The following is a 19430-nucleotide window of genomic DNA, read 5'->3' as shown; positions in this document are numbered from 1 at the left end:
ATGATGTTGAAATTGATGATACTAGTTATTCAGTACAGGTAGAGTACAGTTGTATAATGATTTTATAGCAGTATTTACTTTTTAAGTTGCTTTGTTGGTGCTTTGGTAGGTTAATAGTATTTGTTAAAGTTTTTTAATGTTTACTGACTTTTGCACAGGGTTTACGGTGATCTATTAGCCTGATCAGCAAATGAGTTAAATATGAGTTCATAACTTACTAACTTATTTCGTACTTAGTAACAGTACTTATCATTTATAAGTCCTCAAAATAAGTACTGGTCTTTGTTTGTACTCGTCTTATTGACTTTTTTCATCTTCCCATGTAGATGTTTGCAGGCTGAGGAGTACACCAAGTAAAGAGCATGTCTAAAAGAAGAGCCAGACTTCGTCCTGAGGCTGAGGCTGCTCAGTTTATTATATCTGGCAGTGACAAGCCTTGTTTAAAGGCCCAGTGGATCAATGACTATAAAGGTACGTTAGATATCATTCCTGATGTAATACATGAACGTTACCAGACATCATGATAACATAATCGCACAGCACAACAAATTGGTAATGAAATTTGTTGCCATCTGTTTTGATAATTTTTTAAGTGAATTTATCGATTGTAGCCCTAACCATCAATTCCAGACGTCACAAAACATCATTCAGATCTTTTTCTCACTGTTAAAAAGTCTTATGTTTGTTTGTTCTGCATGTGTTTTGTCAATACCTGATCATCTGCGGTTAGTAAAAATGATTTGGATCGTATAACTTGACACTTATCAGTAAACTTTTGTGTCTTAGGACGTGGTGTATTTGCCTGTGCACCAATTGAAAAGGGATCCTTTGTGGTCGAGTACCGTGGGGAGTTGATTTCACAATATGAACGGGACAAGCGGCAGAAAAAGTACACAGAGAAGGAAAATGTTTTCCTGTTTGATTTTGAATGGAACAATAGCTCATGGTGGTAAGTAAAGGCCTGTACGAGATTAATTGTTGTTAACAACATTATGGTTTTAGTGGAGAAGACTTAGGTATGTTTCTTTGTTCAATTTAAGCATTGATGCATCCCAGGAAGATGACTCGCTGGGCCGTTTGGTTAATGATGGCCACAAGTCCCCAAACTGCAAAATGAAAAAGTTGACAGTCCAGGGTAAACCTCATCTTTGCTTGTTTGCCATTGAAGACATCCAAGCAGAGAGTGAAATAACCTATGACTATGGAGAATCTCAATGGCCATGGCGAGCTTTGGTGAGTAAATCTTCTTTATAAATTATACAGTAAAATATCTGTTAAAAAGGTACATATTAAATTAAAATTATTGATGGTAATTTCTAGCTACTAGATCATTTCACATCAGTGTGAGGTTCAGAGCTTTCTTTGACAACAACAGAAGAAGTTAGAAGTCAGGAACATGGACTCTACATGTGTTCAGTCGTCATGATCATTTGTTCATTAATTAGTTAGGATGTATAGTACAGAATATGCCTGACACTGTGTTGTTGTGTATTTTTGCAGGCACCAAGTGTTCAGATCCTTGCTCATCCTTCTGCAGACCAGGAACTGAGTGAGAGATCCACTTCATCCTTCCAACAAGTAATTACACATTAATTTATTGTATTTGGAATTAAATATATGGCTCAGTTGTCTCCATTGCATACATGAAATTCCCTCTCACTGTATTAAAACAATAAGTTTGTGTGAAATGTTCACAATATCAATGTTAGTATTATTTGTTTTTGGATAGCTTAGCAGAAAGAAATTGGTTATACCATTTGTTAGCTCTAACTTCCCTTTAAAGCATCAAATTGATCTTTATTCTCACTAAAGTCTTTATTTTTAGTCCTTTTTGCTAATGTTTTTGTCCATTTGACATCTGCCGATAAGTTTACATGATTGGATTTGCGGGGACGTAGATCATTTCACATCAGTGTGAGGTTCAGAGCTTTCTTTGACAACAACAGAAGAAATTATAAGTCAGGAACATGGACTCTACATGTGTTCAGTCGTCATGTCCTCATATTGTTTTAGGCTGTGAAAGACTTGAGTGTGTTTCAGTTGATGTCCTCATATTGTCAGACCTTAGGACTGTAGAGTGTGTGTTACATGTCCTCATATTGTTCTAGGCTGTGAAAGACTTGAGTGTGTTTCAGATGACATCCTCATATTGTCTGCCCTATCGACTGTAGAGTGTGTGTTACATGTCCTCATATTGTTGGGTAGCAGATGATGTACAGTGTTAGCGGTTTTTATAGAGTTTGGCAAAATGAGCCTAGATCCTCCTGTGAATTATGTTCACTGAAACAAGTATGATCATTTGTTCATTAATTAGTTAGGATGTATAGTACAGAATATGCCTGACACTGTGTTGTTGTGTATTTTTGCAGGCACCAAGTGTTCAGATCCTTACTCATCCTTCTGCAGACCAGGAACTGAGTGAGAGATCCACTTCATCCTTCCAACAAGTAATTACACATTAATTTATTCTATTTGCAATTAAATATATGGCTCAGTTGTCTCCATTGCATACATGAAATTCCCTCTCACTGTATTAAAACAATAAGTTTGTGTGAAATGTTTACAATATCAATCTTAGCATTATTTGTTTTTGGATAGCTTAGCAGAAAGAAATTGGTTATACCATTTGTTAGCTCTAACTTCCCCTTAAAGCATCAAATTGATCTTTATTCTCACTAAAGTCTTTATTTTTAGTCCTTTTTGCTGATGTTTTTGTCCATTTGACATCTGCTGATCAGTTTACATGATTGGATTTGTGGGGATGTAGATCATTTCACATCAGTGTGAGGTTCAGAGCTTTCTTTGACAACAACAGAAGAAGTTAGAAGTCAGGAACATGGACTCTACATGTGTTCAGTCGTCATGTCCTCATATTGTTTTAGGCTGTGAAAGACTTGAGTGTGTTTCAGGTGACGTCCTCATATTGTCTGCCCCATCAACTGTAGAGTGTTTGTTACATGTCCTCATATTGTTTTAGGCTGTGAAAGACTTGAGTGTGTTTCAGGTGACGTCCTCATATTGTCTGCCCCATCAACTGTAGAGTGTTTGTTACATGTCCTCATATTGTTGGGTAGCAGATGATGTACAGTGTTAGCGGTTTCTATAGAGTTTGGCATAATGAGCCTAGATCCTCCTGTGAATTATGTTCACTGAAACAAGTATGATCATTTGTTCATTAGTTACATGATTGGATTTGTGGGAATGCAGATCATTTTACATCAGTGTGGGGTTCAGAGCTTCCTTTGACAACAACAGAAGAAGTTAGAACCACTGTTTTTATTTAGAACAAATAATGAATCTCTGTCATTTCATTTAAGGTCAGCCAGACCACTGGAGGTGTCTCCTCCCACCAGACAGCTACTGTAAAGAAAGTAAGACAGTTGCTTTCTTCTCCTTCATTCAAAAATGTTATGTTCTTTGACTTTACTGTAGAAACTTAACTAAGACTAAGGTTCCTTACATTTGATTCGGCATCATGATCGGTGTGGGAAACGTTACGATGAGGCCAAGAAATATATATCTGAGAAAGAGAGACAGATGACTTTGAGTCTGTTCACCAGAATGAATAATTCTGTGAGTATGCATAACCAAACATTTAGTCATATTCAAATGAATTCTTTTTAAGGTATTTATTTTACAAGAACCTCCATGGGCCTAGCAGAATTTCTCTCATTCACTTGTTTCCAGTTCATGCACCATGTTTGAAAGACAAAGCTGCAACAGATTTTTTCTCTCAAAATATTTGTTATACTTTTATGCGATAGGTGAGTCATAGTAATGCAATACTTTATGCTGTGCATTGAAAATGTCTATTCAGTGAATTGTATTTACAGTATTAATAATGATTTCATAGGTCGAACAGCCCTTAGTCAATGACGGTGGATTCCATGATGGAACCTCTGCAAGCTTAAGTGACCAGGTATGACACAGTAGTGAAATAGAAAAACTGTATTAACCCTTTAGGCGCTGGGGTTTAATTTAAAAAATACTAGATTTTGACATCTAAATTTCAGAAGGCTCTGGCTTGAAAATGGTTTGAGATAGAGACAAAGTGTAAATGAGACAAATATTGAGAATGACCTAAAGTTTATCTTGGAAGTAAATTTCCCCATCTAATTTGCATATTATGACGTCATATGGTGGCGGCCATGTTGGATTATGTCATTTCCATGAAATACCTGATATTTTGAAAGAGAGTTGAACTTATTTCATCATATTCATCCCCTCCATCCATTTGTTATGTTGTCCACACATCAAGTGAACAGGGAAGAAGTAAATTCTAAGCCAACAGTTGTAAATTTAGAACTATTACTACACCACAAAACTCATGTAAACAGTATGCGTTTTCTTTTTTTTACCCACCACAACCCAGGACACTTTTTCTTTTTCTTGTCTTTTTTTCTTTCCTTTTTCTTGTTTTCTCTTCTCTTCATTATTATTATTATTATTATTATTATTATTATTATTATTATTATTGTTATTATTATATAACAGTAGGCATCTTTTAGCTGTAGAGGCCTTATCTGTGCCCATCTACCAGATAAAAGTTTGCAGTATTTGTAGAATGTGGAGCCTGTCATGGCAAGGCACACAGAGAATAAGAACTATAGCTCTGTCACCACGATATCCACTTTGCTCATCAGAGAGCTTTATCCATTCCTGATATACTTCCTCATCTCTAAAGTAAGCCCATCCACCATTACCATCATCATCATCATCATCATGTCCAGCCCTGTTCTGCCTTCCCGTTTCCCCTTCGAAACCCATCAGCCCTTCTACAGACACTTCGCCCACGTCTCCCCCTGCCATCCCCTCTAATGTTGTGAGAAGAGCTGGACTCGTGTGTGCTCGGTGCTTCGTGAACACTGCTGCCTCGCACAGCTGCACCACTGCCGTGGATGGAGGCTACGTGACCGTCGCGGTAGAAAGAGTGAACACTAACGCTGGTCCCAGCGCTGTTCTCACCACCACCGCTACTTTTACTACATCCATTCACTCCCCTACTGATACGAGTTCGTGTATCATTTCCATTCCCACCTATGTTGGGCAAAGGGTCGTATGTTTGTGCTTGTGCATGTTCCTCGCTCTGCGCGGCAGCGCCATTGCTATACAAAGACGCACCGCGACTAGCAAGCTCACTAATCTCCCGACCGTCATCTCCCAAAGTTAGATTTTCCATTTCAGAATCAGAATCAGCGAATGGGAGCTCAATCACTTCCCTACGTGTCAACTATTTGCTTGCTATTGTCGTTTATTTCGTCTCAATAACTTCTAAATCCACCATTGCCGCTTCAGCGGAATAGCTCCGTTGCGCGCTGTCTCCGGTCTCTCATCCAACAGTTTGCATGGGACTTCCTCGAACATTTTGCATTGAAGCATGACGTATTTATGAGCTAAGGTCTAAGTAAGAGATGTCTGCTAGCTAGTGGTGAGGAGTATGAACGACATGTAACCCCCCGTTAGGAGAAAACAGCTGTTTTGTTGAGTACAGTGCTGTGTCGCAAATTTGCGACTTTGGCGCTTAAAGGGTTAAGGAATCCAGTTCAATTAAATTTGATGTTTTTAATGACTCGTCACTTTAAAGTCATGCTATGCACGATGTGATGGTACTATAGGGGGAATGATAACCTGGCTATTTAGGAATGTAATATGCTTTTTTCTCCATTTTCCTTCAGATCTCTACTGATGAATCTGCAGATTGTACAGATTATGAAGATATTGACTATGTTCCAGACTCAAGTGGCAATTCCTCAGGCGAAAGTGTTCGTAGTAAGGAACTGAGAATCCAAGAATCTCTTGCTCCCAAAAAAGTCTTAAAGGACATGCTAGTGGAGATAGCTACAACACACAGTGGGGAGATCACTGGATCAGAGAGTCCAACAAGTTTTAGTTCGTCACTGAGGAGCAGCAGTCATAGCACTTCAGGGATGAGTTGCAGTGCCAGTTCATCAGGGAATACATCACACAGTAACAGCTCCATGAAAGTCCCTCCATTGCCAAACTCAGCAAAACAAAGCAAGTACAACAAGAAGCAATATTGACTTTATTGTAAAAAGGCCATATCTAAATTGGCAAGACACCTTGAATCCGCCCATAGTCAACAGCCTGATGTTGCAAGGGCTTTCGGTTTTGATAAAAGATCCTGTGAAAGAAGAGATATGTTACGCTCTATTAAGAAGATGGGAAACTTTAACCATAATGCTACCATGGCAACCTCTGGTGCTGGAGAAATGGTTGCTTGTCGAAGACCCGCTAAAGCAAGAGATTCTGATTGTTATCGTCATTGCAAATTTTGTCAAGGACTATATGCAAGAGATTGCCTTTGGAGACATGTGAGAAAGTGCCCTCAGAAGTCCACTGAAGGAGAGCCTTCCGCTGGGCGAAAACGGATGCAACTGGACTTACCGAAACCCGATCAATTTCATGAAGCTGTTTGGAAGATTGCCTGTGAAATGAACCAGGATGACATTTCCTTGGTAGTAAGGAGTGAAAGAGACATCCTTAGCCTTGGCGAGTCACTGTACAATGCCAGGAAACCACATGAGAGAAGGAATGATTACATACGCCAAAAAATGAGAGAGATGGCAAGATTATTGATAACAGCAAGAGCTATGACACATTTGAGGAGCACAGAAGACCTTGTTATGCCCAGTAACTTTCCCCAGGTCATACAAGCCGTCAGCTGTTGCTGGTTATGAGCTGGAAAGCAACTCATATAAAACCCCATCTTTAGCTTTGAAATTAGGACACAGTTTGGCCAAAGTTGCAGGCATTGTGCAGTGCAATGCCATCATTGCAAATCGCCATGATGTTGCAGAGTCAGCTAAGCAATTTGCCACTCTGTATGAGAAAAAGTGGAACGAGTCTATTTCAGCCGCTGCACTGGGTACACTTAAGCAAGCCAAATGGAATAAACCACAGATTTTACCATTTACACAGGATATGTCACGGCTGCACAAGTTTCTTGCTACCGAATCTGCTAAGTGCATGAAGGACCTGGAGGAAAACCGCAACAGCATAACCTTTGGAAATCTTGCGAAAGTGACTTTAACGCAGGTGGTACTATTTAACAGAAAAAGGCAAGGGGAAGTTTCAAAAATGGAGCTCCAGGTTTTCACATCCCGGAATCGCACAGAGCTTAATCCTGACATTATGATCGGCCTTACTGAGTTGGAAAAGAAGCTTGCAAGGCACTTTGACAGAGTTGAGATTCGTGGTAAAGGGTCAAGAATGGTACCTGTGCTTCTCACACCTGACATGATCGCTGCAATGGACCTCCTCGTGACAAACAGGAATGACTGTCAAGTCTGCACAGAGAATGTGTACTTGTTTGCACGCCCAGGTGTCTTTTCCCATTACAGAGGCTCTGACTGCTTTCGCAAGTATGCTAAACAATGTGGTGCAAAGTACCCAGAGGCACTCACCTCAACAAGATTGCGGAAACAAGTCACCACTTTGTCCACAGTACTAAACCTTAAAGAAAATGAAATGGATCAACTTGCCACCTTTCTTGGGCATAACATCCGTGTCCACAGAGAATTCTACCGGCTTCCAGAGAGTACCCTGCAGCTTGCAAAAGTCAGCAAACTGTTGATAGCAATGGAGAAAGGAAAACTCTCTGATCTGCAAGGGAAAGGGCTGGATGACATCGAGATCAATCCTGACGGTAAAATTTAGTTTGAAACATAGTTTATGAAGCTTAACATGTAACAATTATGCATGTTCAGTCTTTAATTTAAAAACTTTGGCCTGTCTCTTTTACTCTACAAGATGAAGTAACCACGAGTGATGATGATTCCAGCGAAGAAACCATTGCTGACCTACATCAACTCAAAGGTATCCTGACTTGCACAGTATGTGGTAACATCTTTAAGTCACGAGACTGGAGACAGTTAATGGGTACCATGATAATCTTGTTAGATGGGCTTTAAGAACAACAGTATATTAATTAGAGAGGATGGTAGACCCTGACCCTAACCCTAGAAATTAGTGAAGGATAGGAGACACATAAGAAAGCATTGGAGAAAAGCAACATTAGATGACAAAAAGGGAATTCATGTTTTGCAATAAGGGCTAAGAAGTCAGTTAGCAGTATGCTGGAGGGCAGAGCAACTTAGAAGGACGGTAAAGAGGAGGTAGGAAGTCAGGAAAGCCTTTTTCATAGGGATTCATTTAACATATTTTATTGTTACTTTTCAAAGGCTCAAGAACTGAGACTTCTGGTGATCCAAGCCACGCACTTGACTCAACCACCCTGGACAGCATGGAGGGCACTTCTGCCTCAATCACCTTGGACAGCATGGAGGGCACTTCTGCCTCAACCACCTTGGACAACATGGAGGGCAATTCTGCCTCAACCACCTTGGACAACATGGAGGGCAATTCTGCCTCAACCACCTTGGACAACATGGAGGGCAATTCTGCCTCAACCACCTTGAACAACATGGAGGGCACTTCTGTTTCAACCACACTGGACAACAAAAATGGCAACACTGAACCAAGAAATGGTAAAATATAAAATGCACCCAAATACAGAATGTTTGAAGTGGATGTACATGTCATGAAAATTAAAGTTAAGTCTCCTCAGGCATGGCAGTATGTGAATGCTTGCTTTAATCATGATACATATTCTATTTTATCCTTTTAGATTCCCAGCAGAGCACAGCACTTCAAGTGGGTACATCCCAAGCATCCGCAAAGTGCTCCAGTGGAAAGCAAGGTTAAAGAGCATTTTGTATTCACATTATTAACTTTATCAACAACCTATCTTGCATTTTTTACATTAGCAGAGCCGTTGTTCCATTGATTTCTGTTTCTTTCTGTTCATGGCAGCTGGGAAAGTGAGAAGCAAGTGGACAGGTGATGACGTGAAGGCTGTTGAGAAGCACATGATGCATTTCATAACAAGCTGCAAAGTACCAGGTAAAAGGGACTGTGAGTCCTGCCTCCAAGCAGAGCCAGTTGCTCTGAAAGACAGAGACTGGGTTGCCATCAAATACTACATTCACAACAGAATCATAGCATTAAAAAAGGAAGATGAATAGATAGAACTATGACATGCAAACTGTGGCTAAGGTACTGTTTTATATCAGTTGAACTGAATTTTATTTTCATTCCATGTTGATTGGAAAAGATTGTGCTAAGTTGCTCAGTCCTGGCAAATGTTAAGATTAATGAGCAGTTTTTTTTTTTTCAATCCCCAACTCTCTTGGTTTTATTCACAGTACCTGCCATGATTTCTTTTAGAAAATGAGGTTTAAGAGGATAGGTTCATACTCTCACTCTCAGTTTCAACAAGCAGTAGCAGGGTTCTCTCCGGTCTAGTGGCGAATCGTCACAGCGTTCAGCATTGCGTTGTTCTTACCCATAAGTTGTTGAATCTGGTTTTTGAACTTCACTGGAATGGGAGCTATGTAAATTCTGACTTTATTTAGTAATTTTATCTGAATATACTGTTTCATAGAAGCTGTAAGCTTCAATAGAGGATTAGAGGATTAATTGTGTTTTTTTCATAGAAAGATACAAAACTGGTTCAGTTCAAACAGGCCCTGTCTACTGCCTTGTGCCATGGAGGGAAGGAGGCAAGATGTCTGTATTTTATGTGGTCTGTTCTGTTTCAATTCACATATGTTGCCAGCAATTAAAAAATAAAGAATGGCAGAAAGTGTTCCATGTTTTTATTCAAATGAACATGCATACAACATACTACAAAATTCATAAATGAAAATACAATAATAAGACTTAAAAAGTAGACTGACCATATTTTTTGCTATGTCTCCTTTTAAGTCTCTACAAAGCTCAGTTTTACTGGGTTTTATTACCATGTGAATATCTGACATTTCTGTCAGAGGTTACCTGCCTGATGAGCATGACTATTGTACACCTGTGTCTACGATATAAAAAATAGCAACCATACTCTTTCCTTGTCTTTATAAGTCATGTATACATGAAAATTTTGTGTGTATCCGTGGGTTTCACAATTCACCTAAACATGAAATATCAGTGTGTGATGTTTTTGCACCTATAAGTCACATAAACCTGACAGTGTCCTCACAAGTAGCATTAAAATCAGGTTTGACCAAAAGATAGTCCTAGCCAAAATCTCAACAGATGGGCATATTCCTGGAAGCATGGGGAAGAAACGCCTTGATTCCCCAGCCTCTAGGACCTTGGGAAAGGCACGTTCCCATTTTTCACATTTTTGTCACATGTCCTGATATGTCCTGAAAACACGTATGTATGTGTGTGTGTGTCGGCTATGGTGCTGTATCCAGTGTGCTCGGTGTGTTGCACAGTGTTCACCTGACAGCAGAGTCGACAGGTCACTGCAGCGGTTTTACACACAACTACACAACTAGGCTCAACGAAAGCTAAAATCGTACTTATGATATATTGTACAGTTTCATTCTTTGATGATATCTGATCACGGTGAGAATTTAATTAACAACAGTCTGGCCCTCTCCACTGTGGTTCAGGGGCATGTGATTGTGAGACAGCGCTGAGGAAATATTGATTTAAGATTTGGTCGTCTTATATCATTTACATTTAAAAGGTGTTTATGGAATAGTTATACTCCACTACAAGTGCAAGTACAAATGACACTGCTGGTTTGAGTGTCTATGATAATGGGGCTCTATGAATAATGTTTGATTTTAAGTGATATCAGTTGTGAGATGTATTATTATGCACAATATAATGCCTCTCACCACTTCACCTCTGTTTGTGTCACCAGTTACGCTTCCCTCCAAAATGATCTTAAGCTTGGGTCAGAGTTTACTTACAGGTGTGCGCATTCTCCCGTCAAGTTTGCTTTTAGAGATCACAACTTTTTCGTGGGAAGTGGCGCATGCCTCTTTCAGGACCTATTTAGTGTGTATGCAGGCTTTATAAATGAGACCTCAGGACTGCTTGGTCAGCGGAAAAGAGCTTCTTCACCTCCAGCCACCCTAAATTATGGGGCAGGTCCTAATCACCAGATTTTGAGCACCTGTGAGAGGGGAAACTAAAGAGTGGGAGAGAAAACACGGACGGGGTATGAGCTAAACATTCATCAGCCAGTTTGCCTGTGAGTAGATATGGGAAATGCAGACCACAGCAGTGACCTAAGAAAAAGGGGTGGGTTTTTCACTGATGCTATGGATAATTTAAAACTTCTTAACTGAAAATCAGCATCCCATCCCCACTAGTGGAGTATGCTGTGACAGACATAAAATGTCAGTATAGTTATCTCAGTAAATACCAGAAAAGGTCTACATTAAGTATGAACCAGGTCTCTGTGATTGTAGATTTAGTCACTTTCTTCGTTATGCAACTGTGTGTGTGTGTGTGTGAGTGTGTGTGTGGTCTGACACGTCAGCTTTAATGAGCTGAGAGAGCGAATGGCGCATCAATGAAATCAATAGCAGAATTAACACATTGACATGTTAGACTCATTTGCTTTCTGACATTTCCCTCCATGCAATTAAGCAGCTCAGATATGCAAGTCGGATCTGATTAATGCACACCGGCCAACCGCTCTTGGCTCAGTTTAGCATTCAGAGGGCAAGATGCCTTAGATACTCTCTAACCAGGGGAAAACAGTGAAGGGAATGGTCGCTGGTATGCTAGGACAGCTGGAAATGGACTTTTAGTTGACAGAGCTCAGAGCTTTGGGAAACTGACTTCTAAATACTCAGAGTTCCATTTTAAGAGCATGCTGTTAAATTAAAGCTGTAGTCTGTGACTATTTTTCGGTGATATTTGCTAAAATTGTCATTATCATCTGACAGTAAAACAAGATAAAGGTCAGCTGTGTAAAAATCCACTGTCTGTGGTTACACCCAGTGGCTGTAATTTGATTTGCAAGAATCCACTGCGCCCAGCTCAATACAATCAATCAGAGCCAAGGGGAGTGTCTGAGAAGTGTCAATCATTTGTGTGCATAGGCTGCTGGCAGCCCCCCTCCCTCACGCAGCGTGTACTGGGCAGTGCCCCTTCTGTGCTCAGGTGCAGTGTCTGCTCTTACCTGGTCAGATACGTTCAAACCCAAACTGTTAACAACGGCGGAGAACAGACAACAACCGAGACAAAAAATGCCCCACCATTGCCCCAGTCAAAGTGAGTCAAATTGGACCGAGCCAGAAAGAAAACAAGGATAAACACTGGAGCATCATTTCAAAGGTGGAGGGAGCTGCTGAATTGAGGACTCCTGCTTTTATTCTATGTTTTAACCACAAGGCTATGGCGGCAGCAGTTACAGTAATACTCACAACAGCACATATGGCTGTACGATGATGCAGTTGAGTTACATAGCTTGGTGATGAATCTAGCTTGTTAGCTTGTATGCTAACTCCGGTGGTTAGCTTTGTGTTTATGGCTACTGGTTAGTCTTTCAAGTGACCTGGCAGTTATAATGTTTGTGTTCAGGATGCTCTGAAGTGGTTGAATTGGTTCAGAGAAATAGCGTTACTCATGCTTCAGAGGCTGGTAACTCCATCTACAGCGATGTGAGGAATAGTGTTTGTTACTCGGGATATATACAGTGATCTGCGTGAGGCACTTGTGATTGTAATTTAGTTGTATTGATCAGAAATAAAACAATCAATCTTATGTTGGTTTTCTGGCATCCTCTGTTACCGTGATTACAAGCCTGCTCGTGCACAGCAGGCTCCTCTGTGGGAGGGGCTTAGAAGGCAGGGCTGCAGCAGCAGAGAGGAAGAAGGAGGGACCTGCGGTGCTCATTCAAATATTCTTGCTAAGTGAACTTTTCTCTCAAATATACAGACTGCAGCTTTCAGGGAGAAGAAAAGTTTAATATTTACAATAATTTATAACTCAACCAGAATTCCACAAGCAGTTTTTTACAGTTTAACATCAGGAACATTCATCAATGAAAGTCTTTTTTGGGCAAATTTGAGGAGTAAAGATTTATGTTACATTCTTACCAGCATAACAATCCTCACCAGAATAGCAATTATCATATTTAAAATGCTTAACAACAGTCCCGGCTGCTGTCAAGAAAGATGCTATTTTAACAATTGTAACCATGTCAATATTTCCATGATCTAAAATAGATTATTTTTTTGGTTACATAAACCTAAAGGTACCCAATTATACAATAATCTGGATTCCTTTAAGAGGAATCTACAGGAAGTTTTATATAGATGTTCACAGGTTTCCAGGGCGTGTGACTGAGGAGTTTACCGTGGAAACAATAATGGGCAACACTTCAAAAGTGTATCAAAAGTATGATAATTTAAGGCTTCAGAGGTGTTAGCTAAGTAGCCAAGTAATATCAAGGGTGTTAACTGTGTTCACTTGATGAAGTTGAAACCTTGATCTTCATGAATGAACAATATGTCTCTCTAAGATAAAGGATTGGCATCCTGTTACCATGCAAAACGATTTTGATTAAAAGTGTTGTCTATAGTTGCAGGGTATCATGTGGGCCGGTAATAAGCTGTATTTGTTAACTACAGTAAGCACTAACTTGGGTTTGCTTCTTGTTATTTTGGACAATCATTACTTTTGATACGACAACATTGTATCACTGATGTCTGGGAACATGATGCCATAGGCAAAAAGAATGGAATGGGTCAGTAAGGTGCAGGAAAACGATGGACCCAAACTTTTGCATTACAGCATTGCCACATTTAGCTTGGCAAGTACAGTGTTTCTATTACATATCTGGAATGATGACCTTGACCTAAAATGTAATACTGTACTGTAATCTGTTCCCACAAATCATCCTTTAACAGGAAGAAGTTGCAATATCCAACTTAGGAACGGATGTTTTATTGTTGAGAGGTGAATTGCAGCATCTATTAGGGATGCATATCAGAAGTTTTATCACACTACAATAATGCATTGATTTTTTTGGCAACAATATGATGTTTGCCAATATCACGAAGTCTGCCGTAATATGCTTATTTTCCATTATCTGCTGCTATACGGGCAGACTGAGGAGCAGCTTCATTGCCTCAGTTGTGAGACTCCTGAACTCATCCTCTACACTCTGTTGTCTAAAATAGATGTAGCAGGACTCAAGGACTCAATCATTATTTTGTTTTTTAAACAAAGACACAAACAATGTGTCTTTTACCTTGTATATCATCTGCCCATGTAATTCAGTCAGTTACAGAAGTGGCTGTATCCCTATGTTTCAATGTATGACTCAACACCTAACCTTGAGGCCACTTTGCAATGGGATAACACCAGCCAGTACATTAAATGAGTACTCAGCATTACCAGGTCTGACCACATCAGAGCTAGGCCTCCATTTTGATCTCAACTACACATCTATAAAATTCAATGCCTGCATCTTTTATGCATTGTTCTATCATTCCCAAAACAACATTTGTCCACAGACAGACATTTAAACTAGGGCTGTCAGTTTAACACGTTAATTAGATTAATTAATTACACTGCAAATTAACGTTATGAAAATTAATCAGTTAATTCTGAGATTTTTAGTGGCAATTCAATGCGGGAGCATTTTAAATTTGGCCCATTGAATGACCCATAGGCTACTTGGCAGTGGCACGTCACGGTAGCACTAGCACCGAAGAACTTGTCTCAGACATAAGCCATTTTTAGACAGAGCACCAAGCCGCCAATTTGCCCGTCCTTTTGCTTGAAAATGGTGGGTCTGTTTTGGTCTGCCAATTTTCCGCCTCGAAGGGTAAACTTATTTCCGCCTCGCCTGCTGTCTAAAAACAAGGCAGAAATGATCCGTCCTCTGTGTGAGGTGGGCGGAGATGTCAATGACTTGCACTGTTGTGCGACCCACAGCCGGGGAGTTTTAAAACCAAGAAACAGCTGATCACAGCAGTCAGTCCATCACTTCATCCACGGACATTAAGATGAACAACTCGACAGCCGCTGAGATCCAGGAGATGCAGCGTCTCCTCGAACTCTGTAGCTGTTTGGTTATGTTAGCTTGTTGTTGTGTCAGCAAGCTAAGGATGGTCGCTACTTTCAAATTACTATTCAATTTGAATTACCATATCTAGTCAGCTTTGGTATTCATTTTGAATTGCTGTATTGAGTCAGCTTTAGTGCTTATTTTGAATTGAGAGTCTTAAGTGCCTATTTGAGACTCAGCCTTATTTTATTTCTGAATTGTATTTATTTAATAATGCACCTGGCCTAACTGGTTTGCTGGGATGTGCTTTACCATTTTCTTTGAAATTTCATTTACAAAACGCACTTCACCAAAAAAAAATGTGGATTTCAGATCTTCTCTTCTGAGTGTATTCAATTGATTAGTCATGCAACACAATTTTATAATGTCCTAGAATTCTTTATTTGGGTATCTTTAGCAGATATGAGATTAAAATGTGATGAATTACATTAATTGATAACAAATCCTGTAATTAATTAGATTTTTTTTGTTTTAATCGCCTGGCAGCCCTAATATAAACACTTATGTCACATACAGCAAAGTACCGAAATGTACCGAATGTGCACTGGACATATAAAACACAGATCAAAACAAAAACCATTAATAAGAATCTAAAATTAGCTCAATAACATTGTCAAGCTGACAAAACAACAGTTTTTACCTAAACATTTTCTTACTCACCGCTAGTTCAAGTCGATGTATTTCTCAAGAGCAATAAGTTCATGGACTGCTGAGTAAGACGCTGATTTATTCCTGAGAGGGCAGTATGTTCGGTTGTCTGCCATTATCTGCCTGGTGCTACAACTGTTTGAGTGTATACGATACGATACGAGGTACTTGTGGAGGAGCCTGCTATGAATAGTCAATGTGATTGTGTTTGATGGAATGAGGAAACTTTAATCAGACTTTATGGGGGATAAGGGAACATTGCAAATATTGGATTTTTTTAAAGGAAAACATATGACATGTTAGCAACTGTAAAGGTTCAGGCTTTTCAAAGTTGAATTTCACAGGAATCTTTGGCTATGCTGAAAAACTTAATTGTTTCCAGTGGCCCAAACAGTTGGCTTTAGAGTGGCATATTGGTATCAGCCAGGGTGTGTGTGGCACAGGTGGCTGAACCACCTTGTCCTTGTCACAGTGGGAGGTGCTCAGGGATGAGTTTGAGGGCTTTTTGGGAGGCAGCCTGAAAGCTTTTGGAGCCCCGTGAGAGCACATATGGGCCCAGCCAGAAAAAATCTGGCCGTGAAAGCAGCTCCAGCAATCTCTCTGTGGCTCTGCTTGGCCTGCCTACTGATCCATCCTTCCATGAATGACTCTTTTCAACAGCCGCCGCCTCATTCCTCTCACTCTGTCTATACAGCCCTCTCATCCAAATGCCCCACACTCCCTCTCTCTCAATTGTTCCAGCCCAGCAGTATCATCTGTCTTAATGCCACTTGGCATCACCGTACACGATTTGTGGCTGGGCAAACATTTAACTAAATGTATCCCATTCCAAAACTGGGATTACTTCCTGCTGTTTCAATATTTGGGTGCGTCTGAGTAGTCATGGCTTCTGCGACAACAGGTCAGGTTGGTCAAACATTCCCCTCCATCTAAGGAGAGCACAGGCCAGCTTTTGCAGGAAAACCATGAAAGGCAGCACAGTAAAGGCAAGCCAGGTCAAGTGCCTTAGATTGTGCTTTGCACCTTTCCTTCGATACAACAGGCTATGTCAATAAGCCTTTGGACATGGAGAGAAGGCTTTCTCATGCAGTCAGAGGAGAAGACAAACATTAGATGGACCAATGTATTGGACAAGTCTGGAGAAATCTGCCGTGTCGCAGGTTGGCTGTCAATGTGTACACAACAGGTTTCGTAGTGCTCTCAGTATTGTCAATCTCTGGATAACCTTGAATTAATGTTTAATTTGAATCGCATTTCTAGAACAACAATTAAACGACAAAAAAACAAAACAAACAAACAAAACAAAACAAAAAAAACTACTTTCAAACCTGGAAAAAAGCACCAAAATATGGTAAGAGTTTATTTCTTGAGTCATTCTTTTGCCAAAATGGCTACCACTTTTCAAGATGACTACAATTTTGGTAATTTTAAAACCCTTGAATATCATTGTCCAGGCCAAAATCGATGATTTGGGTATAGAAAGACACGTTTTGAGCTATGAAATTCTAAAATAGGGGGAATGAAAAAAGAAAAGCACCAGTATCAAATTAAGGTGAGGTGCTTTTTATCTGTTCATATGTCCATGTGATAAAATCTACCCAACCCCTTAAGCAGAGAATTACACAAAAGTTCCATAAGACACAAAAATATGAACTACACGGTGGCCTGTACCTTAATAACCACTCACATTCTATCTCCTCCCTTGTGTTACACAGTATTGAGAAGATAACTCTCAACAGTGGGGAGGATGTGGACAGGAAGATATGCCAGAGAGTGCTTTTTTGGATCTACTTTTTTCGAACAATGCAAGCGCTGGGCCTTAGGGAGCAAAACCCTGTCACACGTGATGCCATAAAGATGAACCCATTGGAATCAAGGTTTTACATCGTCTTGTGTCCAAATTCTATGAAATGTATCAACCACTGATAACGGTATACTTCTGTGGTGGTGACACCTAGCTTTTTGGTGTATGATCTCCCAACCATATAATTATGCTGATAATAATAACAAAACAGTCTGAAGAGCCCTAACATAGAACATGAGATAAGAAAGACAAAATCCGGCGGGCACCAGACATTAACCAGTCAAGAGAAAGCTTAGTAGCTGCCTTCTCCTGAGAAGCTCGGTAGAAACTTCAGTATCAACACTTATCCACACTGTCATCAACATGGCAGGATGGTGCATTATAAACCAGGATCTGTTCTGGAGATTTTCAGAGAAAAGATGGCTTTCCTTATCCCCCTTCCACCCCACTCCCATCAGAAAAATCAATATTTATAATTTTACAAGATCAGGACAAATCCGGTGCAATGCTGGCGTTATTAACACAATAAAAACATCACAGAGACAGGTATTTGCTGGGAGCCCCGACTGGATTAAAGGTCCTGTTTTCTCCGTATCTCTCTCTTCCTTCCTTTTATTCCTCCCCCTCTCTCTAATTCCCACTTTCTCCTCCCAGCCATACAATAAGCCTTGCTGTAAAAGAGGTTATATAGGCCCTGCTTCTTAATATCACCAGCTGGATTTAAGTAATGACATAAATAAAAAGGACCGTGATGTATGAAAGGGTTTGCACAATGGTGGGTGGATGGGCTCATGTCATTCCTCCCCCCAGGGAAGAAGCAGGGAATCATGGGAGAAAACACAACCAATTGAGAGTATCCATCTGCTGGATGCTACTTCCCTAGAAAGAGATATCTTGCAGACTTACTTTTGCAAGAGCCTCTCTTCGTGCTTATAGGTCTTTGTGGTATCTGCAAATCAGGATTTTCTCTCTAAGTCTACTTTCATGCATTGTTTGACATGTCACATGTTTATCTTCACACTTCACTTTAAACATAATGTTCTGGATGTTGGAGCTGTAGATTTTGCAAAGATAGAGAAACTATGGCTATGTTCACACTGCATGCCTCAGTGCTCAGTTAGTGTTTATTGCTCAGATTCGAGTATTTGTTTGGTGGTTCAACCCGCCTGTTGTATTGAGCTCAACATGGATGTCACTTAGAGTATTATTTGTACATATATTGATGCAGAGAGGAAGCCAGTGAATTTGCATGCAGATGATAAGGAGGACAAGGCTGAAGGAAAAGAGAGCCTCATTTTTCAAATTATGGACTTTATCATAAATTGAGTGACATGACAACAATGAGTGATTCTCAACAATAATGTTGTCCATATGTCACTATAGATAATTGTCAATTAGTTTTCTGTGCTTAGGGCTCACAGAATACATGATGGTTGTCTGGACACTGACTTGTGGACTGAATTGAGAAAAAGACAAATACTGGATATTCTGCTCTGAAATATGATAAACACATCCAAATCCCCCAAATGATAACCAATTCTTTCTTGAGCATTTTAAGTAAGTAATTTTTTTATTTTTATTTTATTTTTATTTTTTTCACTGAAATATCTTTTAATGTACTGCACTGGTTGGCACATTTGTGTTATTTCCAAATAACTTTGGTGATGGCCTGACGTTTCATCTACAGCCACATATACTGACAAGCTAATGTTATAAACAAGAAAACATGGTGAACATTATACCTAGCCTAGAGACACTTCACTGGCAGTGAAAAGTTGCTCAAGAGAAAGAACTCAAAAAGAACCAAATTTTGTTCACAGGGGGAGCTAAATCACATCTACAGGAACAATTTCAAAACGTTTCAAACATGTAAATATACAGCCTAGGTCTAAAATTACCGTAATTTCCCTTTAAATCATCTGCATCTGCAAATGAAGCGAATGTAATAGACAAAGCTGCAGTAATGAAAGCTCTGTTCAGTCGTTACTGCAGAAAATGACTAGCCATTTCAACTTCACTGGTGTTGTGACTATAATGTACTGCAGTAAACTGCGTGCTTAAATGCAGATCAGTCAG

The 19430-nt window shown here is 39.9% G+C and overlaps 2 protein-coding genes across 4 annotated transcripts; both read left to right on the top strand.

Annotated features, from left to right (window-relative positions):
* The first annotated feature begins 200 nt into the window (after window positions 1-200).
* LOC119008227 (histone-lysine N-methyltransferase ASHH1-like) lies at window positions 201-6669 on the top strand. Of its 3 annotated transcripts, XM_037078282.1 has the most exons (8): window positions 201-471; window positions 787-949; window positions 1041-1233; window positions 1501-1578; window positions 2370-2447; window positions 3318-3371; window positions 3854-3919; window positions 5676-6669. In XM_037078282.1, the coding sequence occupies exons 1-8, from the start codon at window positions 363-365 to the stop codon at window positions 6039-6041; spliced, it is 1107 nt and encodes a 368-aa protein (XP_036934177.1). In that variant the 5' UTR covers window positions 201-362; the 3' UTR covers window positions 6042-6669. The 3 variants fall into 3 exon arrangements, with proteins under 3 accessions (XP_036934177.1, XP_036934178.1, XP_036934179.1); XM_037078283.1 differs by lacking the exon at window positions 1501-1578; XM_037078284.1 differs by lacking the exon at window positions 201-471 and having other exon boundaries at window positions 644-949; window positions 1057-1233.
* Window positions 6670-6694: 25 nt separating this feature from the next.
* LOC119008226 lies at window positions 6695-9667 on the top strand. Its single transcript, XM_037078281.1, has 5 exons — window positions 6695-7666; window positions 7771-7836; window positions 8202-8507; window positions 8648-8719; window positions 8833-9667. The coding sequence occupies exons 1-5, from the start codon at window positions 6943-6945 to the stop codon at window positions 9042-9044; spliced, it is 1380 nt and encodes a 459-aa protein (XP_036934176.1). The 5' UTR covers window positions 6695-6942; the 3' UTR covers window positions 9045-9667.
* The last annotated feature ends 9763 nt before the right edge of the window (window positions 9668-19430 follow it).

This window comes from Acanthopagrus latus, chromosome 19 (assembly GCF_904848185.1).
Source record: "Acanthopagrus latus isolate v.2019 chromosome 19, fAcaLat1.1, whole genome shotgun sequence".
Lineage (NCBI taxonomy): Eukaryota > Metazoa > Chordata > Actinopteri > Spariformes > Sparidae > Acanthopagrus > Acanthopagrus latus.
This window is presented reverse-complemented; position numbering and strand designations above follow the sequence as displayed.

Bases quoted from the DNA above. Each gene is read 5' to 3' on its own strand.
- LOC119008227 (XM_037078282.1), top strand. From the start codon at position 363: ATGTCTAAAAGAAGAGCCAGACTTCGTCCTGAGGCTGAGGCTGCTCAG. The intron at 1,234-1,500 runs GTGAGTAAATCT...GTATTTTTGCAG, and splicing joins AATGGCCATGGCGAGCTTTG to GCACCAAGTGTTCAGATCCT. The intron at 1,579-2,369 runs GTAATTACACAT...GTATTTTTGCAG, and splicing joins CCACTTCATCCTTCCAACAA to GCACCAAGTGTTCAGATCCT.
- LOC119008226 (XM_037078281.1), top strand. From the start codon at position 6,943: ATGTCACGGCTGCACAAGTTTCTTGCTACCGAATCTGCTAAGTGCATG. The intron at 7,667-7,770 runs GTAAAATTTAGT...TTACTCTACAAG, and splicing joins CATCGAGATCAATCCTGACG to ATGAAGTAACCACGAGTGAT. The intron at 8,508-8,647 runs GTAAAATATAAA...TTATCCTTTTAG, and splicing joins CAACACTGAACCAAGAAATG to ATTCCCAGCAGAGCACAGCA.